General features: G+C 40.8%; 1 protein-coding gene across 1 annotated transcript in view; it reads right to left on the bottom strand.

Annotated features, from left to right (window-relative positions):
• Positions 1-248: 248 nt before the first annotated feature.
• LOC308402210 (receptor-type tyrosine-protein phosphatase gamma-like) overlaps positions 249-13,968 on the bottom strand; it is a gene marked incomplete at its 3' end in the record, with an annotated part of 372,466 nt that continues 358,746 nt past the window's right edge. Inside the window, exons 12-14 of the mRNA XM_080890900.1 lie at positions 12,421-13,180; positions 838-960; positions 249-274 (exon numbers count right to left, since the gene is read on the bottom strand). Coding sequence (XP_080747026.1) covers positions 249-274; positions 838-960; positions 12,421-13,180 — 909 coding nt within the window. The remainder of the gene's footprint in view (positions 275-837; positions 961-12,420; positions 13,181-13,968) is intronic.

Here is a 13,968-nt window from a genome sequence, read left to right as displayed (position 1 = left end):
AGTGTGACCCTTCTCATGTGTGGAGCCAGACACACACTGAGTAAGGTTGAAGGAATCCAACAGTGAAACAAAGTCTCTAACCAGGGGTTTAGATGGACAGCACACATGAATATTCAGGTCACCAACAATAAGAAAATGATCGAAATCTACTGAAAGCCCTGAAAGGAATTCCCCAAACTCACTGATAAAGTCCTTGTTAAATTTGGGAGGACGATATACCACTGCAATCAGTAACGGAGTGGATGAGTTTAGTTTAAAAAGCTGTAGTTCAAAGCTGGAAAAAGAGGAAAAAGAAATCTGATGGCAGTCATAAACAGATTTAAAAACACAGGCGAGGCCTCCGCCTTTGCCAGAGGACCTGGGAGTGTTTAAAAAACAACAGCCTGGAGGAAGAAGCTCAGAGAAAGCCACAGTCTCACCAGCGCGTAACCAGGTCTCCGTCAGGAACATAAAATCCAAGTCGTAAGAAGAGAAAAAATCCTTGAGCAGAAACGTCTTATTGGAGAGGGATCGAGTGTTGATCAAAGCCATAGATAAGGTGAGATCAGTAGCTGTCATCGGGGTTGATATGCGGGTGAGTGGGCGTAGGTTAGAGTTTATAGCACCAAATCTGCGGATCCGTGGCTGTAGGAGAGCCGATGACCGAGGACCCGGAACGGAAACAGCGAGCGACGGACCCGGAGAGTCACGCAGGAAGGGAGCAAACACCAGGCGTGGGCCGGAGATGGCAGAGAGTCGTGTGTGTGTGTGTGTGTGTGCGTGTGTGCGTGTGTGTGTGTGCGTGTGTGTGTGTGCGTGTGCGTGTGTGCGTGTGTGTGTGTGCGTGTGTGTGTGTGCGTGTGTGTGTGTATACTGAGGTAAAAACAGGATTTAAGGCTATTGTTCTGCTGAGGGTATGGGAAGACACCATCACATCAACGAGCCATCTACTGTAGAATCCTGGATGCGAACCTCCAACAGCTAGAAGACAGAAGATAGGTTGTGGATAGGTCTTTAAGCATCACACTGAGAACAAAAAAGTACATTAAGGTCACGGATTGGCCTCATCAGTCTCCAGACCTTAATCATGTACACTCTAAAAAGGAATTCAGAGGCTTAGTAACTATCACTATAAATATAAGTTAGATGAGCCTAATAAAATCTATGAATATCATTTTAGTAATTATTTGAGTTTGATGAGTTGAAATAAATGTCTAAAATGTTAACATATGTGTTTGTGTTAAATTAAGGTATTTATTTACATTTATCTCAGACAATAAATTTAGTATCTGGTTTACAGAATACCTTCTTTGCATGTACTTAATATTTTTGTTTAAAATTGAATCAAAACATTTGAGAAATACATATCTATACTCATCAGTATCTTGTACTAAAATCATTAATTATTCAAATCAGTATTATTTATTGTCAGCAACTACAACTGAAAAGTGTAAGTAAAACACGATAACGTAGAGTAATTGAGTACCATGAGCCTTTTCCATTGTTTCGTTCGTTTTGTTTTTTAAATATTCTGAGCTTTTGTGTTTGCTGTCCTGGTTTGACATCTATCCTTCAAGTATGTGAGGCTTTGAGCTAAAAGGGAAAAGGCTCTTGTCTTTTTAGTGCTTGTTTATTTCGAGTTATTTCCATGTTTATGAAAATTAAATTTCGTTTGGAAAAATGTTAACGTGGTCATTTTTCATACATGTATTATGAAACACACAACTACATATTAGTTTGTTTGGTTTTTCAGACTTAGACTACCAGTGAAATACAATAATTGGCTCAAGAGTTGGCAGTTCGTCTTGTAATCGGAAGGTTGCCAGTTGGAGCCCCGGCACCGACAGTCTCGGTCACCTACTGGTTGCCTACTGCCTACTGGTGGTGGTCAGCAACCCGTTCTCACTCCCAAAGCGTAACATTTTACGCTAGGTGACAAATCGTCACCATATTACGTTTTCGGCTACCCACCACGTTCCTAAATGACGACCTCGGAAAAAGAGGAAATATGAGAACCGTCTGGACTGAACCTACACATGTTCGCTCTTTTTCTTCAAATCGCTTAGAAACACGCTATTTAACATCATTAAAGTCCTGGTTAAGGTCAGGAATAAGGTTATGGTCAGGGCTAGGGATAAGGTTAGGTTTAGGGCTGGAATACAGGTCTGGAACGTCTACTACCGCGGGAGCGTCATTGCACTGGATTCCAGCCATAACCCGCCGCGTACCATAAGAACGCCGAAGGTCTCCTTTCGCGTTCCTCAGGAACGCCGCGGGACGTGACAAAACGTCCACATGTTACGCCTCGGGAGTGAGAACGCTCTGTGGTCAGAGGGCCCCAGGGCAGCTGTGGCTACAATGTAGCATGTCGTCAACAATGTGTGTGTGAATGACTAAATGATTCACACACACTTTCAGGATGACTGGATGTAGTGTCAAGCGCTTTGGGGTCCATAGGGACAAAGTAAAGCGCTATACAAATGCAGGCCATTTAACATATTTAATATTAAGTACAATTTTGATTACGTTCAGTTTACAATATTAAGTAAATGGAACAAAATTTTGGATCAACTGACCATCTATATTCAGTTACATTGACCAAGCATGTCAGTGTTATTTACTCAATTTTTTCATGTTTGTGTAACAACTACAATTATTGATTTCAACTTAATATGTTTAAGCTTTAGTTATTCAATTGATCAAGTATATTGAACAGATTTGACTAGTTTCCAACCTACTCAATATTTTTAAGTGTAAAAGTGTTGCCTCAAAATTTTTAAGTAAATGCCAGTTTCAGTTTTTAAAGTGTAGTAAATATGAGAAGGAAGCTGTTGCTTTGAGTTGCTGGTTGACAGTAATTTATTTTCCATAAAAATTAGAAATGGTTCATGTCAATATAAATGAGCATACTTAGAAATGGGATCAAATATCCCCCGCTGTATCTTTAAAAAACTGAGCCGCAGATCGCTTTACTCAAATGACTGGTTCTGAAAATCTTAGAAAATTATTTGGAGGTGCCCTCACCATTAATCAGTGCATGAGGATATTTTGGAAATCTGACCCAAGGGAGCTTGAAATGGAAATGTACCTTTATGAAAAGTATGTAGCAGATAAACAGCATGCAAATTACATGCTCTGATTTTTTGGGCACATTTTGTAAATCTCTCAGATTACACCTTTTAGACACACAATGTCTTTAAAGACTTCTGGCCTCATAAGGTTGATCATCTTGGGCACTTGATAGACCTTGATGGCGCCGTTGTAAGGCAGACAGGGTTGTAAGGGCACACAGCGTACCAGCTGACAATGTTCACACATATACACACACATACAGTCATAGTTCTTGTTTAGTACTTTGTACAATATTATGAAAATGGCCAAAAAAGTCTAATAAGTAACAATTTCTCTTCCACTGGTCCGTCCCCTAAAAAGCAGCACTATCAAAAACTTTTAATCGCAGAAACCTTTTTCAAGGGACCAAAAAGGCCTTTGAGATTATTACTGAGTGCACAGATTCCACTGTATCCTGCAAAACCATGAAAAAATTTAAAAGAATAATTACATTTTTTTTAAAAATCACAAAATAAAACAAACAAACAAACAAACAAACAAACAAACAACAAAAAAACTACAAACACGTGACCAATCAGAATTGTCTGAAACTGAAAGTGTCTCCACAGGAAAGTTCATGAACTAGTACCATTACTGCTGCAAGGAACCTTTTAGCTGTACTGTCAAATATGTAAGTGTAGTAATAAGCATAAGGATGTCATGTTTAACCTGAATGTCACAAACATTAATGATCAAGTCAAAATGAGATGTATTTTGTGTGCAGACTGATTTTGTTTGTTTCATTGTTTTACTTCAATGTTTCAACACAGGAAATGAAAATGAGCAGAGTAGACAACAAAGCCACAATAGCTACATGTTGTGTGATCCAGCCACTTTGTCACTTTTTTGTGGTTGAGATAATGTAGTGCTTTTAAATATAGCTGCTCTTTATATGTTCACTGAAACACATCCAACAATATAAATGGCCAGTGTGCTCTACAGGCTTTCTTTGAATTAGCTGGCCTTACAGAGCCTTAACCAGTTTGAGATAATTACTTTTTCTCTTAATGACGCACTGTGCATGTACAACAGAGTTTTTCAAAAAAGAGCTTAATAATGGATTTCCTCAAAATTAATAATAATAATGGATTGGATTTATATAGCGCTTTTCAAGGCACCCAAAGCGCTTTGCAATACCACTATTCATTCACTCTCACATTCATACACTGGTGGAGGCAGCTACAGTTGTAGCCACAGCTGCCCTGGGGCAGACTGACAGAAGCGAGGCTACCATATCGCGCCATCGGCCCCTCTGGCCAACACCAGTAGGCAGTAGGGTAAAGTGTCTTGCCCAAGGACACAACGACCAGGACAGAGAGCCCAGGGATCAAGCCGGCGACCTGCCGGTTACAGATGCGCTTCCCAACCCCCTGAGCCACGGTTGCCAGTAACCATAATCAATTGTGTTCCAGGGGCCAGAGCAGGTGACAAGCAACACTCACGTTTGATAAAGGTCCATGAGAGTGATACAAGTGACTGTGGTGTGCTTTGGGTCTGTGTGTTAAGCTCCAAGAAAAATAAAAATCGAATCAAATTGAATTCTGTGCTGAAGAGTCCATTTGCTATTGAGTGCATTGACTTAGTTCTTGATTAGTGCCTTCTGCTTCTCAGAGAGCGTTTCAGCATCTGGAATAGTATCCTATAAAACTGCTCCACTTGCCCATTCCTTTGGGGATGGTAGAGAATAGTCCTGGATCCAGCAACTCCACAGTAGTTTTTCAGTTGTACAAACAACATGTTTTCAAATTCAACACCGTGTTTATGATGTATTCATGCTGTCATTAAGGATTTTGATTGCAGCTGTATAACCTGTTTTGGAAGTTGTAGCATACACCTGAAGTGTGTAAAACAGTGACAACAAGGATGTATTCATAACTGTCTTGCATTTGTTGTGGTGTAGGAAATCACTTGATAGAAGTCTCAGTGGTTAAGTAGTGACAATATTAGTCAGTGGTGCACTGCTGTAATGAGATGGATCTTGAGTTTTATGCAGACAGACTGTCTTTATTACATAATCATCTACTTCTCGTTGCATATGCGGCCAGTAGAACTGGTAGAACCGATAACATTCATTTCAACACCTTGATGGCCCCATTCATCATGTATCTCCTTTAGTCTTGTACTTTCGTGTTTTTCTGGTAAGACCAGCTGTTTTTGGTTGGCTGTTTCTTTGTGCAAGAAGATTCTCATCCATCTTCAATTTGTTGTCTTAGATATTACCTGTGAGTTGAAGTGCTTTAGTTCTGAACTTGATGGTTTTTCTTGTGTTAGGTTACACCAAATCAGATCACTTCTTTGTTCCTGGTTGATCTGGCTTTTTGTCAGTGGTATGATGGAAACATCTGTGGCCATGGCTGCACAGTTAACTGAGACCATGGACACGACACACTGGATTCATTCTTTCCACTGTCTGTGTAGCTGCTCCAATCACATTACATGTAATTTCCTCCATGAACCCTTTCATCGTGTCTACACCATGCTGGAAAGACTGTCTACAACCACATTTTCCTTCACATTTTAATCGTGAAGTGGAAATCTGCCAGTTCTGCTACCCATCGTCACCCTGTTGTATTCAGTTTGGCATGTAGGTAAGTCGATAATTATTGGTGTACACTGTGAAGAATGTTGCATAATAGAGGTAATTGCAGAATTTTTCTGTGATCACCCATTTGAGAGCTAGAAACTCTGAACGCAAATGGTAATTCTTCTCAACTGCAGTTAAAGTACGAGAAATGCAAGAAATTGCACAAAGCAACATTTCACGATGAATGGCTCTGAAAATTTTGGAAAGCCTATAACAGGAGGCTGAGTTAAACAGTCTATCAACTGCTCTACCACTGACTGGTGCATGTCACTACACTAAATATGTGTACTTGAAGGGACAACTACTGTTGTTTTATTTTATCTGCCACTTTAATCTTTTGTTTCGCTGGGTCTCAATGTCTGCAGGTCCACTGAGCAGGTCATACAGAGAATTGGCGATTCCATCAAAATCCTGTATTGTTTGTAATAACTGAACAGTCCCAACATTGCTCTTAATTCACCAACAGTACCTGGCTGTTTGTCTTTCAAAGCAGTCATAGCAGTGCTATCTGTGGGGTTTATCCTGCTTCCTTCTGCTGACACAATCCCGCCAAGTAACCTTGCTTCTGCTCTAAACAGATTGCACTTCCTTGCTTTTAGTTTGATTCCATTCTCCCTAACTCTTTGCAGCACTGTCGTGACATCCTACAGACTACCAGAGAGGAGTATGATGAGGTGGATTTTTCCATCGACCCTTGAGCTCAGAAGTCCTGCAGGTAGTTTTTCATCTCCTGATACAAGGGCTTTGGTACAGAGAGATAAGTCGGTGTCACTGGCTCGTTATCTTTCATGGAAGTGTTCGTTTGCAAGTTCTCAGCACATCCTATGTCGTTGTCAGACCTAAAGAATGATTGTGATTCTTCTCTTAACATCTGATTAACAACTTGATAGGTGGATCCTAGTGTTCAATGGTAGATGTGCCTGGGCATAATGGACTGATGCAGTAGGTATCCAGTCAGTTTTCAATATATTAGCAGGATATATTGATCCAACAGACCGCAAAGTTTCCATAACATTCCTATTTGGCACTACGATGTCATGGTTCGTGGGATTTTGTAAACAATATTTGGTGTCATACTAGCCTTTACTGATAAAAGGGTATCGCAGAACTTCCTTCAGTCCTTCAGGCCACTGTGGGTTCTCATGAATGGTAAATGGACTGATTCTTATATAGCGCTTTTCTACTCTCCCTACTCTCATGAGACTTGAAGATCAGAATGCTATCTTGTTTGAAAGGTGCTTGGTGCGTTGAAACCTGCACAAAATGCTCACATCTCCCACACTTGAAGCAGTGCTGACAATATTCGTAACATTCTTTCACACATGAAAAGCATCTAGAGTGGTGGCATGGTGCTGGAAAATATTTCTGTGGTGCAAATCTTTGTTGAAACTGTGCTGTTCCCCTCACATGCTAATAATAAAACAGCATGAATTTTCTTTCGCCTTAATGGGGAAAAGCAGTTGGGTTGCAGGCACTGTTCCCTCTAAGCTGAGCGTGTGAGCAATCGTGCACTGCTGACACAGTCTCCGTGAACAGAAAATCAGTGAAATAAAATAAATACATGTATTTACTTTCATTCCAATTCAGGCTGGATTTTTTTTGTGTGTGCAGCGCAGATTTTCTGTGTGGGGAGACCATGTCAGCAGTGTGCGATTGCTCACGCGCTGAGCTTAGGTGTTGTCTTTAGAATGGCTTCTCTGATTTTGGAAACTTAGAATAGAATTAGAATAGAATAGAATTAAACTTTATTGTCATTGCACATGTCACAGGTACAGGGCAACAAAATGCAGTTTGCATCCATCCAGAAGTGCTTTAGCCATGATATAGATATATTACACATATATTAGCAATAATATAGATATGCAAGTATATTACAGAATGGGTCTATTATGGTATGTTATAATGTACACGGTATGAAGTATGTTATGAATATTCTATAAGTATAAGTATGTACAGGCTGTAGTGAGTACAGGCTATGAACAGGATATAAATATGAAAAACTATACAGAAATCTGAGATATACAGCTATACAGAAATGTGAACTATGCAAGTTATAAACAGTTGTAGGATTAAAAATTATCGTATGTACAGAATGATTATTTACACAGAACTATACAGTAGTGCAGTTAAGATAAGTGAGATATGTGGATAATTTCTACAGTGGTTACATAAAGTGCTGGTGGTTGTGAGTGGTGGTTCAGCCCATTTTGTTATTGTGTGTATGAGGGTAAAGTTGTCCATTGTGTGTGTGTGTGTGGGTGGTTGTGGGTGTGTGTATGTTCAGTCCATGAGTTTAACGTGGGTCAGATGTCAGGAGGCAGAGTTCAGGAGTCTGACAGCTGTGGGGAAGAAGCTGTTCCGGTACCTGGTGGTCTTAGTCCGGAGGCTCCTGTAGCGCCTCCCAGAGGGCAGGAGGGTGAAGAGTCCATGTGATGGGTGACTGGGGTCTTTGATGATTTTCCCAGCCCTTTTCAGACACCGCTTCCTGTAGATGTCCTTTATGGCAGGAAGTGGTGCTCCGGCGACCCTCTGCAACGCCGTCCGGTCCGAGGCAGAGCAGTTCCCGTACCAGACTGTTATACAGTTGGTCAGGATGCTCTCGATGGTGCAACGATAGAAGTTCACCAGGATGTCTGAGGACAGGTGGTTCTTCCTCAGAGTCCTCAAGAAGAAGAGGCGCTGGTGAGCCTTCTTGACCAGCTTGGATCAGTTGGTCGTCCAGGTGAGATCCTCGGAGATGTGGACTCCCAGGAACTTGAAGCTGCTCACACGCTCCACAGCCGTCCCCTTAATGTGGATGGGTGGATGTGGGTCAGCATTCCTCCTGTAGTCCACGATGAGCTCCTTGGTCTTCTCGGTGTTAAGCAGCAGGTTGTTTGTGTCGCACCACTCAGCCAGACGATCCACCTCCTCCCTGTAGGCGGCCTCATCGTTGTCACTGATGAGGCCAATCACCGTGGTGTCATCTGCCCTCAACTCTTTCAGGAGTACCATGTCAGCGCACATTTCTTTTATTTGCTCTTTCTTTGACCGTGTTTCTCTTTTCCACTGGAGAATCACTGGTCTAGACAGTATTTACAGTAGGTACTCATGATGGAGCTGCATGTTTCTTTTCATCCTGTCTCTCCTTTCCATTCTCAACTGCAATATTCACCTTCTCTGACAACAGCTCATTTGAAGTATTTGTTTGTCAGGACAGTATGCATGAAAAGACTCTGGACTAGTGCTGGATCATATTTTAGACTTGATTTAACTTCCTGAGAAGCAAACAGGATTTTCTGCCTCAATTCTGTTGTCTTGATCAAGAAATTTTAGGGAGTCTCTTTACTATTCTAACTCTAAGAGGAGAGTTGTTTGTATAACTCTGTGGCACTTTTCTCACAGTTTCAAAGGTCACTGTTGGTAGAACACTACACCGCCATGGTCTCATATCATGCATTGCATGGAAGGTTCCCCTGCTCAGGTCATCACATGTCCAGGCCCGTCTGAAGTTTGCCAGTGACCATCCGGATGATCCAGAGGAGGCGTGGGAGAAAGTCATGTGGTCAGACGGGACCAAAATAGAACTTGCTGGTTTAAACTTAATTCGTTGTGTTTTGAGGAGAAAGAAGGAGGAGTTGTATCCCAAGAACACTATCCTTACTGTGAAGCATGGGGGTGGAAACATCATACTTTGGGGGTACTTTTCTTTGAAGGAGACAGGACCACTGCACTGTATTAAGGAGAGGATGAATGAGGCCATGTATTGTGAGATTTTGAGCAACAATCTTCCCTCAGTCAGAGCATTGAAGATGGGTTGTGGTTGGGTCTTCCAACATGACAATGACCCGAAGCACACAGCCAGGATAACCAAGGAGTGGCTCCGTAAGATGCATATCCAGGTTCTGGAGTGGCCTAGCCAGTCTACAAACCTAAATCCAATAGAAAATCTTTGGAGGGAGCTGAAACTCTGTGTTGCTCAGGGACAGCCCCGAAACCTGACAGATCTAGAGGAGATCTTTATGGAGAAGTGGGCCAAAATCCCTCCTGCAGTGTGTCCACACCTGGTCAAGAACTACATGAAACATTGACCTCTGTAATTGTAAACAAAGGTTTCTGTACCAAATACTAACATTGGCTTTTCTCAGGTGTTCAAATACTTATGTGCAACAGTGCTATACAAATAAATTCTTTAAAAATCATACAATGTGATTTCCTGAATTGTTTTTAAAATGCCGTCTCTCACAGTGGGAATACAATGTGAATTTTAGGCTTCTCCATAATTTGTAAAAGGGAGAACTTGCAAAATCGCAGGGTGTTCAAATACTTATGTTCCTCACTGTAACTCCTTAACTGCAGGTCTGGTACTGAGCCCATTTTCAATTTGCCTTTCAAGACTGGAAAATGTGAACCTGTCTTTTTGCTCAGGCTCTACTATTTGGCCTCATTTATTATAATTGTTGTGCTACATAGAGCCGTTCGGTGGTGTTGGAACAATACCTTAAGCTGGGGATTCATGCCATTCTTCATTAAGCAATGCATTTTGTCCTCTTTTTCGTGTAGAAGCAGTCTTAATTTCTCTACTGCCCTCTCCATTTGTATATTGCTTATATGTCCTTCTGGACATCAAGAAGGTGTGACATACCTTCATGCGGTTGAAGCTCTGCATGTTCAAGTTGCTTTAAATGTGAGACTAACTGACTGTGTATTTTATTAATCACATAGTTTTTTTTCCTGAGATTTGAAGTATATCACATAATTTAATCAGCTGCTCTTCCGTCAGTTGATACAGTGTTTCTTTCATTTTCAGCTGTAGCTTCTCTACTTCAGACTCCAGAGGAGTTAGCACAGGCAATGAAATGAGTGTTTATTAGACTTGAAAGATTTTTGCTGCCTCCTAGTGATTACTGTTTACTTCAGGATACAAACGCCAATGTCAGTCTAGTAACATCTCTGCTGCTTTGCAGTGCTCCTTTCTGATGCCTGGGTCATCTGGCTTTTTCTTACAGCTCAGGCGTGGTCCTCAAGGCAAATATCCTAGTGGTGCTTCCAAATGTTGTGCCCTTAAACAGGGGAAATAGTAAGGGGCAATGAATGAGACACTGACAGCAGCTCTTGCCTTCACCTGACTGTATTGAGTATCAGCTACAAAAGATACAACCAAATCCACATTTTCTCTGCATGGATACATCAGTCTCAGGACCATAGTTTCCAAACTAAGTTATTCTTCTTTGCTGTTTCAACATTCAACAAGTGTCTTCTTAACACACATATTTTACCTGACACATTCAATGACTTTCCACAGTAATGAAATAATACTTTGAGTATGTATGGCTCTCATGGTTAACTAAAATACAAATCATGGCAGAATAATCATCATACAATATGGCAGGATGATAGCTAAAGCTAGCTTACACAGCAACAGAGTTAGCCTACATTTTACTCCTTCTCACATCTGTCATTTGTCTAATCTCTACATTGTTATGTGTAACATTGTTTCTCCACTTTCACTGTGGTACTAACTTTCACTGACCATTAGAACAAGTGGACTGAAAGCTGTGCAGTAAAAAGTATGCAGTGCATTTATATTACATTATTACAACAGTATTACATATTTATTCATGTAACTCAGTATTTTCTCAGCATGTTCTTTTTTTGACTCTTGTATAATGTTAAATGTTTGTCATTTAAATGTTCTTCTAAAAAGTCAAAGTCTGTTTCGCTTCTTCCCTTCAGCCAGTTGTCCCAGATAACTGGATTTTTAATAACTTACTACAGTTAAACCAGGACGAAACACAACTATTAGGGCTAAAGCTAAAGGTCAGAAATTTCTTATAAATTGTTTCTGGAGAGTGTTACAAATTGTTACTTCAGCATTATCAGTGATGCTGACCTCACTTTCCAGGACCATATCTACAATATATAGAACAGTTTTTATCTAAGAAAATTGGAAATGTTAGCACCTTTACCAAAGAAATCTCCCCATGTTGTCATTTGGCCGTACTACTGTCCTGGGTTTTAGTTAAAAATAAAATATCATGAGATTATACCTATGCTCAGATGATTACTGCTTTAGCCTTCAAAAAGACATATGAAGCAGGTCATGCTTTGCAATTTGATTAACAAGTCGCTAATCCATGAAAATGTAGTATCCCTGAGATCCTTCCTTTGTTTGTGACACATTTCAAAACATCAAAATGTAGATGGTCAAAATGCTCAACTTCAGCCCTCACAGCAGGAGCTCATTAACATACGGGTAACACAGAGGCCACACACACTCATATATATATATATATATATATAGAGAGAGAGGGATAGAGATCGAGTCTAGTTAAGGCGTAGTCACTTGTAAACTTTTGTAAACCTAGCTAGCCTGGGACCTCCATCTTTGACATTCATTGTCCAATATATCCACTATCCTTCTTCTCCACAAGTCTAAATGATAAATTCCCCCTCCAAAATAAAGCAAAAATGGTCAACACACTAATACTCATTTTCAAATAAATACTCAAAATTGTTGTTATAACCAGCTAGTCTATGAAGGAGCTGGACCTTAGAGCCATCCCCACAAACAGTACACAGAAGCCCACAATGTGTTAAATAGCAGCAGGCAACACAAGTTGTAACATGTTTCATAACAAGTAATCTCATGACTAATGTAAAGGGAGATATTAATAGAACAAACAGAATCTGCTCTTCCGCAAATAGGCGAAACAGCTAATATTCTTATAACCACTGGTTTGTACATGACCACCTTGTTGACTTACCGGTGTGGTAGGAGAAAGGCCTGTGCTTTTCATCCCTCATTATGCGGTGCCTAAGTGTCACTGACAGGTCCTCCTGGATGGGGACTGCTGCTGTTTGATTGGCTGATTCTGCGGTAAGACTTGGGTAAGAGTGAAGTGGATTGTAAGTATTTGCTTTTAGTTGGTGTTTTCGAACAGGCGGTGGTTTAGTAGGCTCTTTTTCAGTCTGTTCCTTCTCCCGTGCACCACAGTAAGGCATCTTACCAAATAAATGCTTTGCTGCTATGTTGCTATCCTTCCTCTTTGCCCTGCTTAAACCTCCCGATCCTTTCCTCTCCTTGTCTTTTTTCTCTTCTTCTTCCTTCTCATCATCCGTAGCCTCGCCTTCCCTCTCTCTGTCCTCTCCTTGACCTTTGCAGTTTTCTCTGTCCTCACTCCCAGCTTCATTATTATCCTTAACTGCTGCACTGACAACAGCAGGCGTGTCTTTCATCTGCTCACTGGCTTTGGTAGCCTGGTGGTGAGAGGTGGGATTGTGGTTGGGTGCTCTGCTTGGCCAAATGTAGCTGGGAAAAGAGGAAATGACACCACCACTGAAGCCCAGGCCAGCCAGTAAAGTGCTGGTCACCACAGATGCCACAGTTGCTTGACTACCACTGGAGGATGGACCAATGCCTGTTGCCATAGAGACAAATGAGAAGGGGATACCAGATGAAGTCCAAGTTGATGAGCCAGAGGAAATGGGAGCCATATCAGCCGAGGAGGCTGGAGACAGTGTTGGCTGAGAAAGGAAAAAAATGTAGTTAATACAAAGACGCATCGTCAGTCATCCCATGAACTCACTGAGCTTTGACATTATAATGAAGAAAATTACAACTAATGTAAACTGTGAGATTTCACTCACCTTGTTTGTTCCATTTATTTGTTTTACCAAATCTTTTTATCTTATACAGAGTAGAAACTGCAAATTCTCAAATACAACCATATACATCAGAGTATTACGTTGTATCATAATAATGAGAGTGCACAGCATGAGCATCATGTGCAACAAAGATTATGACAGGACATCTCTGTGTGGAAAAAAATGAAGTTTACGATCTGCTTGTAAAACATGATGGCAGGGTTTTAGTATGTCAATAATAATATCATGAATCCTTTTCGGGTAACACACATTACAGATATTACATACCTGTCTGACATACATTTACCTGATTATAAGTTAAATTATTTGATTATATATGCAAAATCAGAACAAGATTAAAGGGTCAGACTGAGCTTTAAAACTAGAAAACGTCAAAATATGTTTCAATTTTTAAGGGTCATTAGAAATGGGCAAAGATTTAAAAACCTTTGAAGAAAAAAAAACTGACATTAGAACTTTGAGGCCTTAAGGCAGGGCTGCCCAATCCCAGTCCTCGAGAGCTACCGTCCTGCAGCTTTTAGATGCATCCCTACTCCAACACAGCTGAATCAAATGAATGGCTTGTTATCAGGCCTTTGCCAAACACGATGGCATGCTGAAGAGGTAATCAAACCATTTGATTCAGCTGTGTTGGAGTAGGGATGCAT

Source organism: Rhamphochromis sp. 'chilingali' (assembly GCF_963969265.1).
Source record: "Rhamphochromis sp. 'chilingali' genome assembly, chromosome: 9".
NCBI classification, from domain to species: Eukaryota; Metazoa; Chordata; class Actinopteri; order Cichliformes; family Cichlidae; genus Rhamphochromis; species Rhamphochromis sp. 'chilingali'.
Note: the sequence above shows the minus strand (reverse complement) of the source record. Positions and strands in the feature narration are given on the sequence as shown.